The 20881-nt window shown below is 59.3% G+C and overlaps 1 protein-coding gene across 2 annotated transcripts; it reads left to right on the forward strand.

The window, feature by feature from the left end:
- Positions 1-113: 113 nt before the first annotated feature.
- On the forward strand, positions 114-20365 carry CDIP1 (cell death inducing p53 target 1). Of its 2 annotated transcripts, none has more exons than XM_035339470.1 (6): positions 114-177; positions 16569-16662; positions 17169-17267; positions 17813-17956; positions 18242-18506; positions 18975-20365. In XM_035339470.1, exons 3-6 carry the CDS (start codon positions 17183-17185, stop codon positions 19084-19086), a joined length of 606 nt encoding a protein of 201 aa, XP_035195361.1. In that variant the 5' UTR covers positions 114-177; positions 16569-16662; positions 17169-17182; the 3' UTR covers positions 19087-20365. The 2 variants fall into 2 exon arrangements, with proteins under 2 accessions (XP_035195361.1, XP_035195362.1); XM_035339471.1 differs by having other exon boundaries at positions 18245-18506.
- The last annotated feature ends 516 nt before the right edge of the window (positions 20366-20881 follow it).

Genomic DNA, 20881 nt, shown 5'->3' on the forward strand with positions numbered 1-20881 from the left:
TCCCTGCCCGCTCCCGGGGCGCCGTGCCCGGCCTGCCCAGCCACTCGAGGCCGCGGCTCCGCGGGCCTCTGCCGGGCCCTGACAGCGCGGCCGGGCCCGCCCCGCCGCCGCCCCGCCCCGCCGCCCGGCAGGTGCCGGCACCGAGCCGCCGGAGCCGGGAGCCGGGAGCCGGGAGCGGTACGTGCGGGGTCGGCCCGGGGAGCCGGGTCCGCGGACGGGGGGAGCGGGGCCGGGGGCCTGCAGCCCCCCAGGCCCGGCGGGGTGCTGAGGGCTGGGGCACGGGGAGGCTCCGAGCGGGGGGGACGCGGGGCGAGCTGGGCGCCATCTGCCCCTGGGAAGCGAACAGGGGAGAAAAGCGGTTAGCTCCTCGGGGCAGGGCCTCGCCTCTCCTGCACCGCGTAGCTGCGTGTCCCGGGCACGGGTGGACGTGGGCTGGGAGAGGGGGAGGCAGCCCGCCGGCACCGGCAGCCTGGCAGCGCTCCTTCACCCAGTCCTCAGCGGCTGCAAAATGCCGCAGGGTGCCGGTGAGATCTTACAGAGCTTCAACTTGGTGCGCTCGGCAGTACGGGAAAGGGCTGGGACAGAAAGGTCGGCATGTACCGGCGGCCTGGTGCAAGGGACACAGGGTGAAATTTAATCGTAGGGAAGGCAAGGTCGTGTGCTGGGGGAGAGAAGACTTTCTGCTGTAAGGCGAGCGCCCAGCTCGTGGGGAGGGAGGCTGTGAGCTGCCAGCAAGGCACAGCTGCGAAGGGGCCGCTATGATGGTGCCCAGACAGATCCCCAGGAGAGGAGGGAGCCCGGCGTCAGTATAAACGCAGGCGTTTCCAGCCATCCCTGCTCAGGAGAGGAGAGCTGGGGCTGGAGCTGCCCGTTTGGTGATCAGGAACGACGGGCCCATTTCAGAGACTAAACAAGCCCGGTTCCTTTGACAAGCAGGAAGAGAAATGACGACGGTGATGATGGGGATGGTATTATCTGTCAGCACGTTGGCAGCGTGCTGTGGAAGGGCTCTCCTCCCTGTGGAAGGAGGAGAGCCCTTTCAGCTCATGGATAACGTTGTGCAACAGCACATACCTAGCGGGAGGCTTTAACCATCAGAGCAGTGAGCTCTCAGTTCTGCCTCCCCAGGGGACCAGAGAGGCAAAACTGCGGGAGCTGTTAAGGTGGCGTTCGGCTGCTGGATGGGAAGCACGGGGTGCTGAGATTGCTGCTAAAAGGAGGGATGGGGCTTGGGGACCTGGGGAGTGCTCCCCGGCCAGGCTGGTGCAGGGAGTGGGAGCGGGCAGGCTGGGATGAGCGCGCTCGTGCTGGCAACCTCCAGATCACCCGCAGGAGTTGTGCTCAATCTGGAACCTCTCCAGGTACCAGGGTGTAGGTGTGTGCCCCCTGGCCCGTGGCAGGACTGGAAAAGTTGTTCAGAGACAGTCTCCTTGCACCGGGGAGGACTGGTGAGTGTACCAGGGGCTGTCATATTCCAGGTGTGGGACTAGGTCAGGCACAGTGATTTTAACTAGAAACGTTCTGAATTATAAATATGGTTATTTGGATATAAAATGCGCCAAGAAACACTTGGTGAATGTGCAGGCTATCTTCCTGTTTGTTCTCTTTCAACCAACATGCTTGAAACAGGGCTTTCTTTTCAGCAGGGGCCTTCTGCTTTCTAGAGTGTTTGATTGGAGGTAGGCAGTAGAGGGCTGGGGGGACTCGCGTGAGTATAGTGAATACTGTATATCCATAATGTTCACTTGTTTTTAGGAACTAAACAAACTCAGGTCAGTGTGGAAAGTGCAGGCTGAAAACCTTCCCAAAGGCCTCTCAGTCTAAATGTTGCAATGATGGCCACGTGCCCCAGGAAATCCCTGGAAGCATTTTGTGATGTATCTGCTCCGTTGTCCCTAGGCATTGTGTGAGGAGGGAATTTCTGCTTGGAGGTAGGGAGGCAACAACTTTGGGAACTCATAAAAGGCTGTCTGCGTGGCATGGACTGAGGGCAGGAGGGGGGTGAGGCTGTGACAAGGATGGGATGATGGAACCACTGCCCCAGATGTTCCCCTGAGGTGGGTGCCAAGCGGAGCGGGCACGCTCAGCCTTCCCTTGCTGTTGTAGGGCTGGTGAGGCTCCGGTGGCTGTGTCCACGCAATCAGGGAGGTGCTGGGGGTGTGTGTTCGTATGCTGAGTACCAAAAGATCTTGTTACGGATGTATCTGGGACAGACAACAGAGAGGAAACTTCTCTTCCTGAGCCTCAGCCCTTCCTAAGACAGAAGGCTGTGCGGAGTTTCTTGTTGTGTTCCCTCAACAGGTTCTACGTGGGTCTGTCTGAAACCCAGTTCCTGAGGCATCTGTTCTGACTGGAGCCTGTCTCAGGAGGGAAGGTGTCTCCCGCAGTGCCTTGTTTCAGTTTATGAGCGTGGTTTTGAAGCTCACTTCCTAATCAGCCGTGCTTTTCTGCATGTGAAGTCACGCAGTGATGCAGAGCCTGGTGGCTGCTTTCCTTCGAGATGAAACGCGACTGCTGGATGCTCGCTGGGAGTGCAGCTAATGCTCTCCTGCAGCTAAAGGGCATTCAGCCAGGGGCCAGACAAGAGCTTGTCCCCAACACCCACACCGTATGTGCTTTGTTGGGTTCTGGGTCCCTGGAGCAGCGTTGTGACCTGCAGAAGCGTTCCCATTGCCGGCATTGCTCACTAACACGGTGAGAGAAGGGCTCCACGAAACTTTCTCATGTAAAAGTTTATCTTTTTTCCTCGTTCAAAACAGAATTTAGGAGATAAGCACTTGCATTTAAAGGATGTGGTTTATGCAGAAATCTTCCAGTATGAGTGGTTTTGGAGGGAGATATGCAGTCTTCTCGTAGCTGCTCAGAGCCAGGATCATTTTTTTTGCTTATAGGTAAAGAGAAGAATGAAGTTAGGTCTTCTGCACCTGTCTGTGGTACTGTTGTAAAGCTCTACCTTCAATCTCTTGTCCTTGCTTTAATCAGGAGATAACATCTTAGATTGAAAGAAGAGAAGTTTTAAAAATTCTTTGAAATAGCGATTTTTGTAGGGCCTACAGCAGGACCGCGTGGTGCTTCTGTTGGTACGGGTATTGCCATGGGTACGTACACGTGCTGCACGTGTGGTCAGCACGGTCGTAGCTTTTCTGTGTTCAGCTTCGCACTAAGCTAAGGGTAAGACTGCTGGCTGCCAGGTGAGACTGAGGAGGAAATGGTATTGAAGTAACATGGAGATTAAAGTAGTCACAAAGACAGCTGGACGGGGTATATCAAGCTTCTAGGCAGGTACGCTAACTTCTGAGTAAAACGTCAGACAGCACAGGGATGAGAAGCCGTTCTCCCGGCCGGATGGGTGCAAAGCTGCTGAAAACAGGAAGGACAAGGAGGTGGGAAGCACCGAGCAGATGCTGATGTGCCTCGTGGCCCTTAGCAGCAGTCAGCGCTGTTCTAAAAGGAGCGTTGTAAATCATGCAGCATTCTTCCCTTCTGCCCTGTAAAAGTGATAGTTTGTACTGGGAACTCCAATTGTTCTGCAAATCTTTGGAGATTTTGGTTTGTGTCGTTGGTTGTTGTTGTTTTTTACTTCCAGGACATGGTTTTGCAGCTGTTCCAAAGGCAAAGCATTCGAGGCTGAAAGGGAGATTTACTCTGCTAAAGGTTTCAGCACAAGGCATGGGAGCGTACCAGTTTGCAAACGCAGATGTGCTTCTGTTTTATCTTCAGCAAACACGTGACCTGCAGCTCCTGCCTTGGGACGTGCTGTTCACATCGCTGTTTTCCTGCTGTTCCCAGCGCTTGCTATCAGCCTCGCAGCTAGGGAGAAGCAACACGATTTTCCTAGGCAGTGTCCGATCTGTGGCTGCTGTGCAGAGGGGGCATCTCCTTGTGCGATCAGAGGGAAGACAACGCAGAAGCCATAGGAAACCACAGCCCATTTTCTCAACAGTACAAAGCCTCGGAGGCGGGGGAGCACGGTTGTTACTTCTGGCACAAGACGCTGACGGAAGCTCTTGGCTGCTGTTAAGATTTAGCTTTGGGTTCATTCACTCAGAGGCGTCTTGTGGCTGCAGTCTGAAAGGGGTTGTGTTCGCACCAGTGACAAAAGGCTGCTGGGGAGCCCGGCGAGCACAGCCGGCCTGCGCTGGCCACAGCCCCGGGCGGAGGGTGGAGGCGGGAGGGGAACTGCTTCACGTGCACGGCTCCTGCGTGAGGCCCTGCTTTAGTGCAGCTGTGTCTAATCTGAGCTCTCAGCAGGCTTGAACTTCACGTGAGCAAACACAAGCGATAGCCCCCAAAGATGGCAATGTCATTGGCACCTTAGGACTTGCGAGTAACAGCCGTGAGCCGTGCGTGTTGGACTTGTAGCTGTCAAACCTGAGCTGGTCAGAGAACAGCGCGTGAGCTGGGGCTTTGCATGCCATTTAAGTGATACGCCTCTTTACCTGTTTTATGTACAAGAAAACGGAATAATATCCAGTTCTCATAGATCAAGAGAATTTAAGATTATAAAAGGAAGGATTCATGCTGAGATGGCGGGCCCTCTGTCCGGAACCAGACGTTCCCAACTGAGGCTGTCCCCAAGCCTTAGATACCCAATCTCTGCATTTAGAAAGAAAATCTTCCGTGCCTTGTCCTGACAGGCTGGCTACCTATCAGTGCTTTTTGGAAAAGGTGGTTTTGGAAGGAATGTGTCTAGCTTCCACTGCTGTGGAGAGGGTGTCTGAGCTCCCCCCATGTTTCAAGCAGAGTTATTTAGCTGAAAAGATACAGCCCCCTCCGTGGTTTGGGAGTAGCAGCTGAGCAGTTGTGTTAAAAATAAGCCCTTGCTGCTCAGAAATCCCTCGTGTGTCCTCCCAGAGCCCCACGGCCGGACAGTAGGTATAGTCTTTTAGATTATAGGTGAGTGAATGAGATTGCCGTTCCAGTGAGAATTATTGTAAAACCGGTACAGATTAGGTCACAGGACAAAGTTTGTCACGTGGAAGAGCGACACTTCATGGTAAGTCTGCTTCCTGCGGTGGTCGCAGGCTCAGCCAGGGCTCAGTTTGCCTCCCAGGAGCAGAGGGAGGGCGACTGCTTCTTACGGCACTACCACGTGCTTGCAGGGCTTTGGAAAGCAAGGGTTGGTTGACGTGTTAATGATACAGGATCGACTTGTTCACATTGCCAACACCCAGGACGGCTGCTGTCCATGTTTTCTCTCCTTCCCTTTTGGGTTGATTTTTTTGGTTTGGTTTGTTGTTTTTTTTTCACATGGCCATGACTCAGCCCTTCCCTGCTGCTCTCCGAGTTTCCTGGTTTCTGAATAGGCTATTCTTGGGACAGTAGTTCCTGGCTGATAGCAACAAGGGGAGCGTTGTTTGTGTTAGTTTAGTTAGTTAGTTAGTTTTCCTCCTCTGGCCTGTCTTTAAGCCCTGCTTGCCTCTCATCTTTTCCTTGTCCCCGAATTACTGAATCGTCCTAAATTGCTGGGTGCCACCTGGGGTGTGTTCTTGCCCCTGTACCAAAGCAGTGCAGAGTCAGGCTGGTCCGGGCCAAGCACCCTTAGCTTTACTCCAGTGGCAGGGTGATGAGGACACTCCTCAGAGCACGGAGAGTCATCCTGTTACAGCTACGCCTCTTGTAATGCTTTAAACCCCCCCGTTTTATCCCCTCTAATTCCAGGGGGCTGTGCTGGGCTCTGCAGCGATCTGCCTTGTGAAGGTGAGGGAACCGTACAGCACGGGTAACACGATGACAGGGGAAAATACGAACTGGGATTTAAAAACAAGGAAAAGCAGCTTTCTGATTACTTAATTAGTTATTGTCCCCCCTCCCCCCCACGGATTGCAGAGGCTGGAAACCTGGAGCATGCTCTGGGATTCCCTTTGGAATGTGTCACGATGCGCTTACGCAGCTTCTTGCCACAGAGAACTTTGTATTCCTTCGGAAGTTTATTCCCCTGCAGCGCGGGCTGTGGAAAGCCACCTTCCAGGGCAGGCAGCGCTCCCCGGCCAGGCGGCACGGCCGCTGGTCTTGCTGCGAAGCTGGGTGGCTGGAGGCGAACGCGGTGCCTAATAGTAAGCGATATTTGCTGGCTTGCGCCGCTCTCTCTGTCAAGACAGATACACACGAGGGGGGGAGTAGCCAGAGCTGTTGTATATTTTGCCTAGAAAATACAGTTGGCTTTTAAAAACAACAGAGGCACTCTGTTTTCTCAAAGTCTGTGATTACCAAGATAAATTTCTTGGACAAAAGTACCAGAGAACTGAAAACACAAGGGCAGTGTTCTTCTTTAGCACCCCTCCACGTTTTTGGATATGCTGTATTGTTGTTAAGCCAACCGAGATAAAAGCGTTTCTGTGCAAGGAGGCTTTGGGAACATTCACGGCCGGGCTAAATTAGCCTTTCTGAGAATAAATTAGTAGCTGGGACGTAGACGGCCCCCCACTGCAGCTGTAAATGCCGCTCGTGCCAGGACCCACTGCAGATGACTCAAATGATAGATGTGAAAGCTGTGGTTGGGCACTGCTGGTACCCTGGGATTGGGTTTCAGGGCAGTTGTGAGTGCAAACCAGTCCACTGGATCTTTATTCATTTATTTATTTATAACTAAATAAATTGATGTCTATCCTGTGGGCATCGTAGCGTTACGCACTTGAATTCCACCTGTCTCATCTCCTGCCGTGAGAGCAGCGACCCAGCCTCGGGACTCCTTTGCTCCTGGCACTGTTTGGCACCCTCTGAGCAGCGACACTTGAAGTCTGAAAGCAAAGCGCAGCGGTGAGGACTTGACAGAGAGGCAGAGGTTTAGAAACGCTTGGAAGAGGGACCTGAGGAGGTGTGCTGCTGAGTATTGGAGACGCCTGGGAATCAGTGGAGATAGCTAGATTTTCAGCACAAGGTCTTTGCTTTCTTTGTCTGTTCTGGAGTTGGCGTGGCTCTGGTCCCACGCGTGCCAAAACCGGGCCGGCGCCTGGAGCCACGTCCTGGAGAGGCACGAAGACGTCGGCTCTCCTCCTCACCCTGTTTGCCAAGGGAATGCAGCCCTGCGCGCCCGCTCGCACGTCTTGCTGAACGTGGCTAGCTGATTTGTGTCCTGGCCAGCGTTCCTCTCGGATCCGCTTCTGTTGAAGCGAGGCAGGCTCACGATGGGGCGAGCGGGGCTGGCGGGGAGCAGCTCTTGGCATGACCGGCAGCGCAGACGTGCAGCAGCTCGCTGCATGCCGTGGTCCGGCAGAGAGCAGAGGTGGGGGTAAGGGGTTACGGAGGAGTTGGCGAGAACTTGGTGCTGCAAACTGAAACCAAAGGCACGGATAGGAGCAGGAGTGGCTTCTCTGGACTGGGAGCTCAGCGCGCTCTGGCTGGAAGCAGAGGGGGAGACGGGACCCCAGGGGCTGTGCTCGGCTCAGGGCGCACCCAGCGTGCGTGGTCCTTGGGGGCAGGACTCAGAGTTTGCGTCTTATCTTGCAGCTGGGGTAAGCCCCAAACCGTGCTTATTTGTCGTGGTCTTAAGTAAAATGGAATGGCACAGAGCATTTCTCTGGAGTCCTCAGAAAAAAAAACGCGAGGCGACGCTGTACCTGTTAAACTGAAATGTCAGCAGCTTCGCTGGTGCCAAGGCAGGGGCATCTGTGGGGAGAGCAACTGCTGACGTTCTGGGAGGCTGGAGTCGGCCCTACAGCAAGCTGGTGCTGTGCCTTGGCTAAGAAGGCATCGGTACTTTGCCATACGTTTTGTACATCTCTTGGAATCACCATCGATGTATTCAAAATTATTTCTCGGTGTTGCAAAATCTGCAAGGGAATTCTGAATAGGCTCTTGGGCACGGATTAATTCTGAAACTGAGCCGCGGCTGCGTCTCCACAGAAGTGCTGATCCTGTACGACTTTAATTTCCTCCTCCCTTGGAGCTCGGCGTGCTATTTGATGGAAGTCACACATCCCATCAGCCTGATTCAGCAGCGATGTAGCTGTATTATTTGCCTTTCTCTCAAAAAATTCTATAGAACGAGGGAGTCATGAACAAATAGCGTGGATAAAGGAATACAATATTTGTAATACAGTGCTGGGAAAGGGATCTAGAGAAGGCTGGGCTGTACTGTGAGGAGCAGTGGGTAACCACCCTTACTCATATGCTCTGTGAGAGAACTGGGAGGCACGCGCTGAAGTGGGCAGGCAGCAGGCTATAATGACTGTTTTCTGGGACTGTGACCCTTTTTCATGGAGGTGACGGGAGAGCAGAGCTTGCCGCTGCCGTACGAGCACACCGGTGGGCTATGAGGAAATCGGGGTGGTCCCCGGGGAACCTCCAGGCTGCCTGATGCTCTGGGAGCGGGAGGGAGGGCAGAGGGCTGGTGCTGCCTTTGCTTGCTTCCTAACTCGTTTTTAAGCCTCTGTTACAGGCTGCCGTCAGGGACAAGATGCAGAGCTGTGGTTGTTGGTGATGCAAGGAGCTGTGGGGCTCCTGCCCCGTCGCCTCTGGGATTTATGCTTGCCTTTAAGCTGCTTGAGTGGTTTAAACAAAACCCAACTGATATTGTGGCACAGTTAAGCTGGGCGCTGCGTTAAAACGCCGTAGCATTGGAGTAGCCTTGGCTTTATTTGCTCTAGGTTGTGTTATTAACGTCCACCAGGTAAGGAATGGAAGAGGTAACACGGTGTTCTTCCTCTCAGGGTAAAGATGAGGTGGGTGCCCTGCACGCTGGACTGCAGGCGGTGATCTCGCTGGGTGCTTTCCCATGGGTGTTACCAAGCGCGCGTTTGGGCTGCTGAGGAGTACAGCTGCCCCGGCCCTCCCTGCTGCCCCTGCCCGTGTGAGGGCTGGGGTTCAGTTCCACGGTCTGGGACGATGGGCAGCCTCTCCGTGCCGTTGGCTCGCTCGCAGCCCCTCGTGGCTCTCGTCACACGCCGGCGCGGCGAGCTCTGCAGAAGTGTGCCGCTTGCTGCAGCCTGGGAACCTGCAGCAGAGAGCAAGCAGCTGCCCCAGTTTGTTCTTTTCATTTTGGATAGTTCTTTCTTTGCATGCTCGGGTTAACCAGGTCCTGGCAACGCTGTTCCTGCAGCCAACAAGCGCTTGGTCAGCCCATCTGGAGGCGAATAGCACTGGAGAGAATCCCAGAGGCGGCAGCGGGTCCTTGCAAGCCCTCCTCCCGCGCGTAACCCTTTGGGGGTGTTGCGGATGAACCATCCTTGTCCTAAGCAGGGGGATTTGTCTCTGCTTTCGCTGAAATCCGGACAGAGGAGCTGCACGAGGCTGTAATTTGAATTTCTGGCTGAGAACAGCTGTGCCTGGACTGCATCAGGGAGGTTATCTGACTGCTTTGGGTGTAATACCCTGAGAAATCTTGCTTCGGCCACAGCTCCCGGCTTCCAGCGAGGATCCTGCTCGCGGCTGATTTTTGGGTTATGGCGGCACGCAGGAGGTCCAGCGGCATCTCCGAGGTCCCAGGGTAAAATGACTGCAGTGGGGATGCTCCTCCAGAGCCCGGCGTGCTGCGCAGCAGCTTCAGCTGTCTGACACCGCCCGAGCGCTGAGGCGAATAACGTCCTCCTCCAGCAGCCCTTGTTCTGAAGGACTGCTTCTGACCTCCGGCTCTGCGCCGAAGGAAGAGCCTGACCCTCCTGGAGGGAGCAGCTTTCCGCAGCTGACGTCTGGCTGCAGAAGCGTGGGACAAAACCTCCCGGCTGTTCCTGCGCGGCGGGTTTCCGCTCCCTGGCAGGGACGCTGAGGGCGCGTGGCTTGTTCCTGGGGAAACACAGCTGAGTCCCTCGGAAGAAGAGCAAACCTTTCCCCTGGCCCTTACGCTGGGCTCCCGGCGGCGCCGTGCACGCGTGTGTTGTAGGCATGCGCCCTCTTGCTGCTTGCCCAGGACCAGGATGCTGAGCTCCTGAGGTGCCGCTGGGGTGACCGGCGGGGTGTAGCAGGGGTACGTGCAGCTCGGTACGGGTGCGCGGTACAGCAGGCTGCAGCACTGCTGTTATTCCTTCCCTCCTGGCCCCGGGGAGATGGTACAAAGGCTGGAGGCAGCAAACACGCATGGGAAGAGGCAAGGCTGAGGGGGAAGTTTGGCTGGCTGGCACAGAAAACATCTTTCTTAGCTCTGCGTAAAAGGCAGGCAGAAGGAAGCACCAGTACTGCTTTCACGGGGATTTTTGCTGTCTTTAAGGTAAGGCTGCGGAGCGCGCGGTGCCCTGAGGAGCGGTGGGAGTTGAGCCACGTCCCTGCGAGCTGCGTGTGAGCAGGCATGTGGCACGGGCAGCGTCCGTGGTGGGCTCGGTGGCACAGGTGTGACAGCGGGTGTGCTTCAGGAGGCCCGGGCTGGCCTTCGGGGTGCTGCTCACAAGCATCAGGTACAGCTCTGTCCACCTCCGAGCTGGCAGCGCTCCGTTCAGTCTCTGCTCGTGCCCCTGAAGCCCTTTTAAAGGGTGTCAGGCTGTCGATCAAACGGCATTTTGCCAACATCTGACCTGTCTTTTGTGCTCATCCCTGGCAGATTTAGCTTCCTTCCTGTTCTCAGTTCCTTTAAGCCCTGCATCGGCAGGGAAATATTTTTGGCCAAGCATTCTGGCAGCAGAACCCCTTCAGACCAGGCTGAGCCGAGGCCGCGATCCTGCCTGAGGGAGGTGAGGCCCATGCTGGAAGCCGCGCCGAGCCCCAGCTGTGTCTGCGCGTGTCTGTCACTGTCTGGTTTCAGCAAGGCCTCGGCGTCACGCTCTGAAAAGGCTTCCAGACCCGGTTCTGAGGCCTTGGTGAGGGCGCCCAGTTTTGTTCAGAGCTCTTGACTTTGTTGCTGAAGCTGTATTTACAAAGCCTGGAAGCTGAAGTTTGTGTCTGATTGATCTGCAGCGAAGCTGGAAGCGGTTGCATCCTCTCCTCTTACTGAAAGGTAGCGTGTCTTTTCCTCTTAAAATACTGGACATCGTTTTTGATGGAGGAAGAGCTCCGTAACCGCGGCCTGGCAGCTTGTGAAGTGCCAGCATCGCCGAGCGTGGCTGGGTACTAGCGAGCGCTGCTTGCTGGCCCAGTGGCTGCAGCCACTGCTCTGGTAGGCAAAACAAAGCCGAACCGCCGTGGTCCCCGGTCACCAAACGCAGAAGGAGCAAGGACAGCGCCGACCGTGCTCCTGCTTGTGGGTGCTGCCTGGAAGCAGACCTGAGCTGCTCCGTGAGGCCGGCGCGGGGCTGTGCGGGGCCGGCGCTGCAGCAGGACTCGCACCGGAGTTACCGGCGCCCCGGTGCTTCCCCGCAGGTTTGTCTCACCCTTGGTGATTCGGGCCGGGAGGAGGCAGCCTGAAGCGCACAGGGCTGCTGCCTGGGCAGAGCGCGGCGTTAGCAGGCTGAGCCTTTGCCTCCCCGAGCAGCGCAGAAATCAGCCGTGGCTGCCTTCTTCACGGCGCTACCTGCTCAGCGCGGGGGGCTGCTGGGCGTGCTGTCATGGCACGTTACCCTGCGTTTGGCTGCGACCTGCTCCGGCGGCTTCACCCGTGCCCTGCTCCCGTCCCTCAGCAGCTGGGAGAGCTTTGTGGTGCCAGTTTGGGCCGCATCAGTAATGGGGCCTGTGAGCAAGGCTCTGGGGCATCAGTCCCCGGATAGCTAGCGATCGGAGCCTGGTTTGGTGAGCACGGGGAGGAGGCAGGTTCGGCAGCGCTGTGCTCACAGACACGAGGCTGCACGCTGCCCACGGCGCTCTGGCTGTGCTCCCTGCTCTAGGGATGCCTCCGGCAGCCCTCTGGCTGTCCGGGGGGTGTCCGGAGACCTGCCGCAGCTCAGTTCCTCTTCTTGCCCCAGAGCTGCCTGATGGGGGACCCTGGGCAGGTCAGGGAGCGCAGAGCAGCTGCAGACAGGTTGTGGGGGTTGAGGCTGCGGCCGGCGTGGGCCAGGCCCTTTGTCCTTGGGGTTGCGAGGGAGCCGTGCTCTCCGGCTCATGGCTGCTGCCGCTGTGCCCTGGCAGGGGAGAGGGACAGGGCTACTGGCAGCAGGGGGGATGCAATCTGCTCTCATCTCTTTCCTTCAACTAAGCCACGTCTCCAGCCTAGCCTGCTCATGGGCATCTACGCAGCTGCGGTTTGGTCCTCATGTCCGTGCCGAATGCCAGCCTCCCGTAACGGCCCCGGGCTCTGAGGCAGGAGCAGAGGACCAGGAGTGACCCGGTGCAGCCCCACGGCAGCGCCGCAGGGTGGAGGGAGCTCTCGCTGGAGCAGCTTGGCCAGCCTCAGCTCGCTGCCCTGACTGTGTGCAGCAGGCAGCTCGCTCCAGGGAGCGTGCCAGCGCACGAGGTGCTCCCCGCTGCCAAGGCTGAGCACGGCTTTGGGGCGCTGCAGTGGCCGTTCGAGGCGTGAGGGAGACAATGGGCTCGCGCTGGTAGCACAGCCCAGAAATACCCCGCGAGCGCTCGGTGTGTTCAGCCCAGCGAAACAAAGTCTGAGTCATGATGAGATGGCTGCTCGCAGAGAGCAGGGAGCGAAGGAAAGCTGTTCAGGCTGAAGAACAGATGGGGATAATCTGGCTACAAATAAACCCAGGCTAGAAGCTGTAAGGTTTTCATTCCGCTGCTTTGATGGATAGGGTTTTTTTTCTCCTGCCTCTCAGAGCAGCAGGGGTTGGAGTGGGCTTCCTGCAGGAGCGGCGGGCGCAGCGTGACCGACGCATCGCTGGCAGCTCGGTGGTGTCCCCAGGGAGGGAAGGAAGGATGGGCCGATCCTGCAGACCCAGCGGGACCCGCTGCCCTCTGATCCTGGCTCCGCTCGGCTGGTTGTGCCACCGGCCCACGCCTGCCCTTTGCTTGTCTTTAACAGGAGCTGTGTTCCCGGTGATCGCACGGTGATCTTCTGGAGGTAGGTTAAAGCAGAGGAGCCGGTAAAAGCTGCACTTGGTTCTTCCGGTTTAGAAGAACTAACCTGCATTTCTTAGCCACAAATACCATTTCTACTGTCCGCCCCCATCCTTCTGCTGGTAACCAGCTCCTGTTGAGTCTCATCATCGTGAGAGGGGCCCTTACTCCCAAGGGACCTGCACAGACATTGGTGATTCCAGCAGATCTTACACTTAAACCCTGGTAAACTCAGCCTAAATGATTTGTAACTTTTATTTCCCCTGGGTGTTCAGCTGGTTGATGCATGTGGTTATTCCAGTAAGCTCTAGTGTGGATGCCGTGTGAGGGGGGATGGTTATTCCCACCTGAGAAGAGCTAGTTTGTTGTCGGCTGCTTTCGTGGCACAGGTGGCACTGGTGTTGCAGCTGTAGTAAACCAGCACGGTTAAAGTGGGGCAGCTCTGGGCCTGACCACTCCCCTCCGCCCCACCGAGAGCAGGTTGGTTTCAGGCAGCTCAGACTTCAATCTGCTCCCGCAGAGCCATTCACACACCAAAGGCTGCCGTGGCAAGGCAGGGAGCGTGAAATCCTTCGCCGACGTGGCTCAGCGCGCCGGGCAGGCGCGGTCCCGCTCGTCCCAAGGGCGGGCTGCTGACCCAGGGCAGCGGGAGCAAAGTAAGTCAGCTTCACCGAAAGCTAGTGGCTGAAAACAGAAAGGGTCGCCAGCAAGAGCCCTTTGGACACGATTCTGGAGGTCATGTTCTGGTGCTAGGTTCTGCCACGGTTGTGCTGGGCTTTCACAGCTGGATCTTCGCAGCTCCCTCGTTAACCTGTCAGCGCTGGGCGCCCTCCGGGCAGGGCACGTGCCGGGTGCTGCTCAGGGAAGCACGGCTGCGTTGCAGGGGCGCTGCTCCGGAGAGCTGGGCTGCCTGCACCACTGCCGTGGGGGCACAGGGTGAGGGGCTGTGCGCTTGGTTCTGGCCCCGCTGCTTTTTTTTTTGGGGGGGGGGGGGGCCAAGGGTCTGTGCCACGCCGTGAGTGATGCTCTCAGCGCCGTCCTCGTGCCCTCCAGCCCCAGGTGACGCTCGCTATGGAAATGGGCTGCAGCAGGTTTTGTGCTTCTCACGTTGAGATAAAAGAAAGCATGGGAGGAAGCTTTCAAGAAGCAGGCTTTCCTTTCCTCTAGGGAAGGGCACGCAGCCAAGGTCTTGCTCTTCGTGGAGCTCTTTTAATAAGCAGAATATTGCATCAGGAGTGACGGAGGCTGCTAACTGCGAGCAGAACCGCTCCGCAGCCCATGCGCATCCTTCCTTCCTCCCAGGAAGGAGGGAGGCACCTCTTCGTTCGGCGGACCCCTGGCCGAGGCCGTTGTCCTCCTGCTGCTCCGTCAGAGGTGGAGGGGCAGGACGGGGCATCTCGGCTCTCAAACAAGGAGGGGTTCTGGGCGCACAAGGGTCTTGGCAGCGTCTTAGGTTGTGTTTTACCTCGTGTGCCGAGCTGTCTGGCGACAGCCCTCCCTGCTCAGCCACCTGCCCTGGGCACGTCCTGCTTCAGGCCTGGGGTGCACCCTCGCTACCTGCAGCCTGCTTGCAGCTGGTGGCTCAGTCCCGGGCCCGCTGATCAAGGGACAGCGTCCCACGTGCCGAAATGAGCCTGGGTTGCCCTTTCTGCTGAGCGGTTCCTGCTTTGGGTGCAGCTCCTGTCCTCCGGGGCTCCATGTCTCCACCACTGTCCTGCTGGGAGCTCAGCTGCCCTGCCTGCGGGCGTGGAGAGATGTCAGCATCAGTGACTGCTGCCTAGGCTTAATGCTTACCTGGCGGTCTAATCTTTATTCCCACAAAGTAGTAAACAAACACGAGTGTCCTGTGCTCCGGGAGGTGCAGCAGCTCCTGGTACAGGAGGCGGCTGGGCAGAGAGCTGCGGTGTCTGCGGTGCTTCTGAGGGGAGCTTCCAGGGGTGACCCGCGGCACGTGGGGGGCTTGGCCCCTTGGGCTCGTCGCCTCCTGCGGTTTCTTGCCAGCTGGGGGAGAAAGGCTGGGACACGCTGAAACGTGTTACCGGGAGGCAGCATCGGAGCAGTAATGGGAGAAGCTCCGGTACACAGCCGGCCTGCGAGGCCGAGGAACTCAGGGACACCCCGGCTGGGCTGGGTTCATCCAGGAGCCCTGTCAGGCAGGGGGACCGGCAGCGCCTGGCACGCAGCGTGGCTTGGTTGGCTGCCTTTGGAAGAATAAGCCCTCTTTTTCTTTACACCCCCAGTGAAGCTAAAAGGAACACGGCCCAGTTTGTGGCTTTGTAGGTCACTGAAGGACAAGGAGGGCTCTGCAGTGCTCTGTGCGTTGGGCTCAGGTGCTTTCCTCAGCCTGGGACTGCTGTGTGCTGCAACGGCTCTGCTGAAGGCATTACACGGGCTGTATCTGCGTCCTCTGGCTTTTAAGGCAGAAAATCAAGAGGAAATGCAGTAGGCTGACCCACCCAGCTGCCCCAGTATTGTGCTTCGGATCTGTGTGTCTGCGTCGTAATACTGAACGCTGGGGAGTAAATACTGACAGCCAGGGGAGACCCGATGGCTCTCCTGGGCTTTGCTCAGCTCTGGGGTGTACCAGCACGCTTCTCCAGCGGTTGCAGTGCTGACGGGGCTCCTCTGTAGGCTTGTGACCTGCTCTGTGAGACACGGCTGCCTTGGGGGCTGCTGTGCCTGCTCTGGTGCCATGGAGCTGAGCACTTACCCAGCGTGCGGGATCAGCACTGGCGCTGGAGGGAGCCCAGCTGCCTCCTCCTGAAGCAGGGACCCCGGCGGCTGCTGCCCAGCTCAGCACCCTCGCCCCGAGCGCTGTGGGGCTGTGGCAGCTTTCTGCAGCCTGGTTATCGCCTGGGCGCGTTGTTTTCCTGCTCAGCTGTGGGCTGCTGGAGTGGGAGCTGCTGAGAGAGCCCCGTCCTTGCAGCACGCTGAGCTGGCCAGCAGGAGAGCGGCAGACCGAGGGACACTGGACAAGCGCAGTCACAATTTGCTCCTGGCCTGCCGGGGACAGGGGGAGGATTTGGCTCGCCCGAGGGGAGCTCCTAGCGCTGCCTCCCGGGCACTGACAGCAATGTCACTGCGTCCCCGTGCCTGATGGCAGCCTTCCCAAGCACGGAGCGCACAGCCCCTCACTTGTATTTCCCAATTTAGTCACGTCCTACCAGATGTAACTGAGCCAGAGTAAACAGGAAAATCGCCTCTCTTGATGTCATCGCACTTCCTTGGAGTGCCGGAGCTGCTGGAGCTCTTCCCTGGCTGCCCCCCCTTGGCCGGCCGGGACACGGCCGAAGGTGCGATGGCAGCGCCAGCACCGTGGTCGCGTAACCCCGCAATGCCCAGCCCCCTGCCGGGGGTTCTGCCTTCCCGGAGGGGCCTTGGGGGCTGCAGCCCCTGCCTCAGTTCTTGCTTTTCTTTCCAGCTGTGCTCCGGCGAGGCTGCACGGCTGCTTTCGGGGGAAGCACTGCAAGGTGCTGCAGCCCCCCCCGGCACAGCAGGTTTTTTGGGGGCCTGCCCAGCTTACAGGCAGAGAAACACCCCGGGGTGCGTCTCAGCTACTGCAGCAGTGGCTTTGCCACGGGCCGAGCCAGGGCGGGAGCTCCCCGCTGCCGAGCGGGAGCACACACGAGGTGGTTCCTGACGGGATCCACTCGCCCACGTCTGCACCAGGCAGGGGGAGCGGGGGCATGGCGGGCAAGGCTGCCCTGTCACGATGGCTCCTCAGAGTCACTGTAACTTGCTCTCTGTCTCCTTCCATGCAGGTTTGGGTGGGTAAGACAGCTTCTGAAGCACGCCGCTGAGAATTTGTCTTCTCCGTCGAGACCTCTGAGCTCCTTGCAGCAAGGAAGAGGCCAGGTAAGCCCGCCAGCCATCGATCTTGTCCCACGCCACGGTGATATTTAGAGGTGCTCTCTGTGGCTCTGCTCCTCTGCCCCAATTTGTGCTTCAGGCTCAGGGGGTGCTGCCGTCCCCACGGGGGTGCAGCTTTGCACGGGGCTCTGCTGGGGGGCTCTGCAAGCTGTGGGCAGCTCCTCCCTGCCTGTGGTCCTGGAGCATGGGGCAGGGCAGCTTCCAGCACGGCGCTGCCCAGGACAGGCAGGTGGTGCTGCTGGGAGCGGCACCCAGGGGCTGATGTTGCAGTGGGCAGCACAGGGGAGGCCCGCGGAGCCAGCAGCAGGCATTTGCCTTTGTTGCCTGGGTCAAAGCCTGTCCAGCCTCACAGCCAAGGCTTTGTGTTTCCCTTTGGTGGGCTGAGGCTGATGCCGCAGTGGTACCAGCCCCAGCCCCCGGTCAGCAGCCACCTCCTTCCAGCCAGCACCGTGGGCATCAGGCGTCTCCGCTCACGGCGTCTTTCCTTGCAGGGCAGCCCCGAGCCATGTCCAACGACCCTCCGCCACCCTACCCAGGTGGCCCCTCAGCACCGCTGATAGAGGAGAAGCACGGCCCACCCCCTGCCACAGGTACCGCAAGGTCCCAGCTGCTCGGGGGGGGTCTCTGCTGAGTGGGCAGGAGCAGGGTGAGCGCAGCTTCCCCGGGAGCAGCTCGGTCCTGGCCGCTTCTCTCTGCGCTGCCCTTGGCGTGCAGGCACTGGGGTGGCTGGCGCGATGCCCTGCTCTGTGTCACTGCATCACCCAGGGAGGCAGGAGGTCCCAGGAGCGATGAGGAGAGCAGAAAGCACCCCCTGCTTTGCTTGCTCGCTGTGGGGGAATTCGGGCTTCTTGTGGCCGAGAGGATGAGGCTCTGGCCTCGCTCAGCGCAGCCCCACAGGCCTCCTGCTGTGTCCCGGGGGAATTGCCCACTGGGCGCAGAGGCAGCTCCTTCCCCATGCTTGTCCCAGCCCCTCCCCATTTGCTGTCCCCCTCACCTCTTCCCTGCAGCCCCCCCTCCCCATGTCCCTGTCCCTGTCCCTGCAGAGGCCACCCTCCCCAGACCACCCAGCCAAGCCCCCGCCTCCCCACTCTCCTCTGCTGCCTCCCGTGACTCCTGACTCTGTGTTTCCTTCCAGATGGCGTCTCCCCAGCCGTGGGACAGCCCCAGGGGGTTCCCATCCCCCCTCCTGAATTTGGGCCCCCTCCCTATGAGCCTCCACAGCCGGGGTTCGTGCCCCCCCACATGCCCACCGACGGCTCCGGGCCCTACGTACCTCCTGGTGAGTGCCACGAGGAGCTGTGGCAGCAGCGGGTGGTGACGGGTGGGGGTCCCGGGTGGGGGTCCCAGGGGTGCCTCAGGGAGGGGAGGCCGTGACCAGGCGCTGGGGCTGCCTTTAGGGGCATGCAGCGGGCTCCTTCGGGCAGGCTGGGGGCACGGCAGCAGCCCTGGGCAGCCCCCAGACACGGACCCGAGGGCGTGCTGTGGCAGCAGGGTGCGGTCCCCTGGGGCCGTGGCCTCTCCTGCCTCCCGCAGCCGTTAACCTGTGCTCCTTTCTCCTTCCCAGCAGGTTACTACCCACCGCCAGGCCCTCACCCTCCCATGGGCTACTACCCTCCTCCGGGCCACTATCCATCGCCTGGCGGCCACACGGCAACAGTGCTCGTCCCTTCGGGGGCTGCCACCACAGTGACCGTGCTGCAGGGAGAGATCTTCCAGGGCGCCCCGGTGCAGACGGTGTGTCCCCACTGCCAGCAAGCCATCACCACCAAAATCTCCTACGAGATCGGGCTCATGAGCTTCCTTCTTGGCTTCTTCTGTTGCTTCGTGGGGTAGGTGCTGCGGGCAGAGCTGGGGCCTCCCCACCACCAGCTGCTGCTCTGTGGTGGGGTGACTCTGCCCTAGGCCTGGTGGCCCTGATGCCAGCGGCTTTGGCCGTGCTGCTGGACACAGAGGGGGGCCTCGGCACTGGGGCCGCACGGGGGTTCCTGGGGGTGGCAGAGCCTGGAGCCCTCAGCTCCTGCCGGGGAGGGGAAGGTGCCCTTTCCAAAGCCCTGGTGTGGTGCTGCCGGTACAGGAGCCACCTGTGCCCAGAACCGCAGCGCTGCAGAACCGTGCTGTCGCCTCGCAGCCAAGGGCTGGGCTGGGGAGGGCTCCCAGCAGCAGGTACTCACCACTCTTGTGCAGACTCCCGGCCCCAGAGCAACCCCCCCCCGGGGGCCTTTCCTGCTTGCCCTCCCACGCCTGCAGCTGTGCCCACGGTGTGCGCTCACAGCACTCTGCATCTCCCTGTGCTCCAGGTGTGATCTCTGCTGCTGCCTCATCCCCTGCCTGTTCGATGACTTCAAGGACGTGACCCACACGTGTCCCAACTGCAAGGCCTACATCTACACGTACAAGCGCATGTGCTAACAGCACCCCGGGAGCCTGAGCCACTGGAATGACACCGGCCCCTCTCCCACTGCCGTCCTAGTCTACGCGTGTGCAACACTCCTTCGCTTAACCCGCCGGTGGTGTGTATGTGCATATCCCTGCCTCCCTCCTGCCCCGAGCTGTGACCACCTTCCCCGAGCTCCTTGCTGTGAATGTTGGATTGGGGACGCTGGTGTGGGTGCACGGGGGACAAGGGGGCTGCTGTGCACGGGGCTCCCTCTGGCAGCACGCACGAGTGGGATATGGTTCTGCACCCCATATGCTCCAGGGCACCAGCCCCTCTCGCCTGGAGCAAGCTGGGGCCAAGCAGCAGCTGACGGAGGCACCCACCCCTCAGCCACGGTGCCCCAGCCCGGAGCTGCTGCAGGCAGGGGGCACACGCTAACCGGGACATGCAGGGGGAGCCCAACGGAGCGCACCTTTTAGGAACGGGCCTGGTGGAGGCTCGGCGCTGAGGAGACAGAGGGGTCGCTGTCAGGTTGAGGCATGGCTTAAGGCCCTCTCCTGCCAGGTCAGTGTGCAGCCCACAGGCACCACTTCCCAAGGAGAAGCACGCAGAGCTGCCTCCGAGGTGTGTGTGTGTGGGGACCGGCTGGCTGCCTTGCCCTGGGGCTGCAGCACTGCACCCTTCGTCAGCCCACCTGTCCTGCCAGCCATCCACAGCCGCTCCAGCTGCACGCGCCTCCTGCCAGCCCTGCTGTGGATGCTCTGGGGAAGGAAAGCCCCCAGCTGCTCCTCACCCACCTGGCAAGCTGTTAGCAGAAGAGCATCCAGCATGTTGCTACCTGCCCCCAGCACTGTAGAGTAGGGGAGTTTGTTACCTGGCTCCCAGCTCTGGAGCAGACCCACAGCCCCACCCCGAGCCCTGCAGGGTCTGGGGGGCACCCCCGTGGCATTCCTCGTTGCATGTGGGTGTAGGGGTTTACTTTTAGCTCACTTCACATGGGGCAGAAGGATGGGGGCAAGCAGGCAGCAACACGAGCTGCCAGCAGCACTGTGACAGACAATGGCAAGAGGCCCTGGGAGGCATTTTCAGTCCCTCTGTGGCCACACCTCACACCCCTTCCCACAGCTCCTGCAGCAAGGGCAGCTGGAGCACACAGCCCCCCCAGGTAAGCGGGGGGGCAGGGAAGGCTTCTCAGTAAGCAGGTCTGCAAACACAGCCTGGCCTGCACAGGCAGCTGCTGTTTGCTCAGAGGTGGAACTGTGGCACTTGTCCCACTGTTTGGATGTAAATAAACATCAGACCCTGAGATCAGCATGTCTTTTCTTTTCCCCCTGCTCCCAAATGCACAGATCTGCCCCAAGGAAGCTGAGAAGGGATTGTACAAGTGTGTGTGTGTGGTGGGGGCAGCATGAACCACAGGAAGGAGAGCAGCAGCATCCCCCCAGCCCACGGTGGTAGGAGGAGGGAGGTGACAGCCCCAGGCTGCAGTCCAGGCCCCCTGCTCCTGTCCACGCAGCCAACAAGGAAGGCGGCAACGGGCAGTGCTGGAAGGCAGAGCAGCACCAGCAGCCCTTGGTGAGGCCCAGCATGGCTCTGGGACACTGAGGGCACAGAAACAGCTGGGTGACACAGGGCACCTGCCTCGAGGGAAGCATTTCGTCCCATGAGAGAGGACAAGGAGGGGTGACCAGGAGGCTCCTCAGAAGGAGAAAGGCCCGGGTAAGCAGGGGCAGGGGGCACCTACAGCAGCAGTGGGTCACCTCACAGGAGCTGGGTAAAAGAACAAACAAGAGGACGCAGCAGGGATGGGGTGGGCATGACAGAAAT

This window comes from Oxyura jamaicensis, chromosome 14 (genome assembly GCF_011077185.1).
Source record: "Oxyura jamaicensis isolate SHBP4307 breed ruddy duck chromosome 14, BPBGC_Ojam_1.0, whole genome shotgun sequence".
NCBI lineage: Eukaryota > Metazoa > Chordata > Aves > Anseriformes > Anatidae > Oxyura > Oxyura jamaicensis.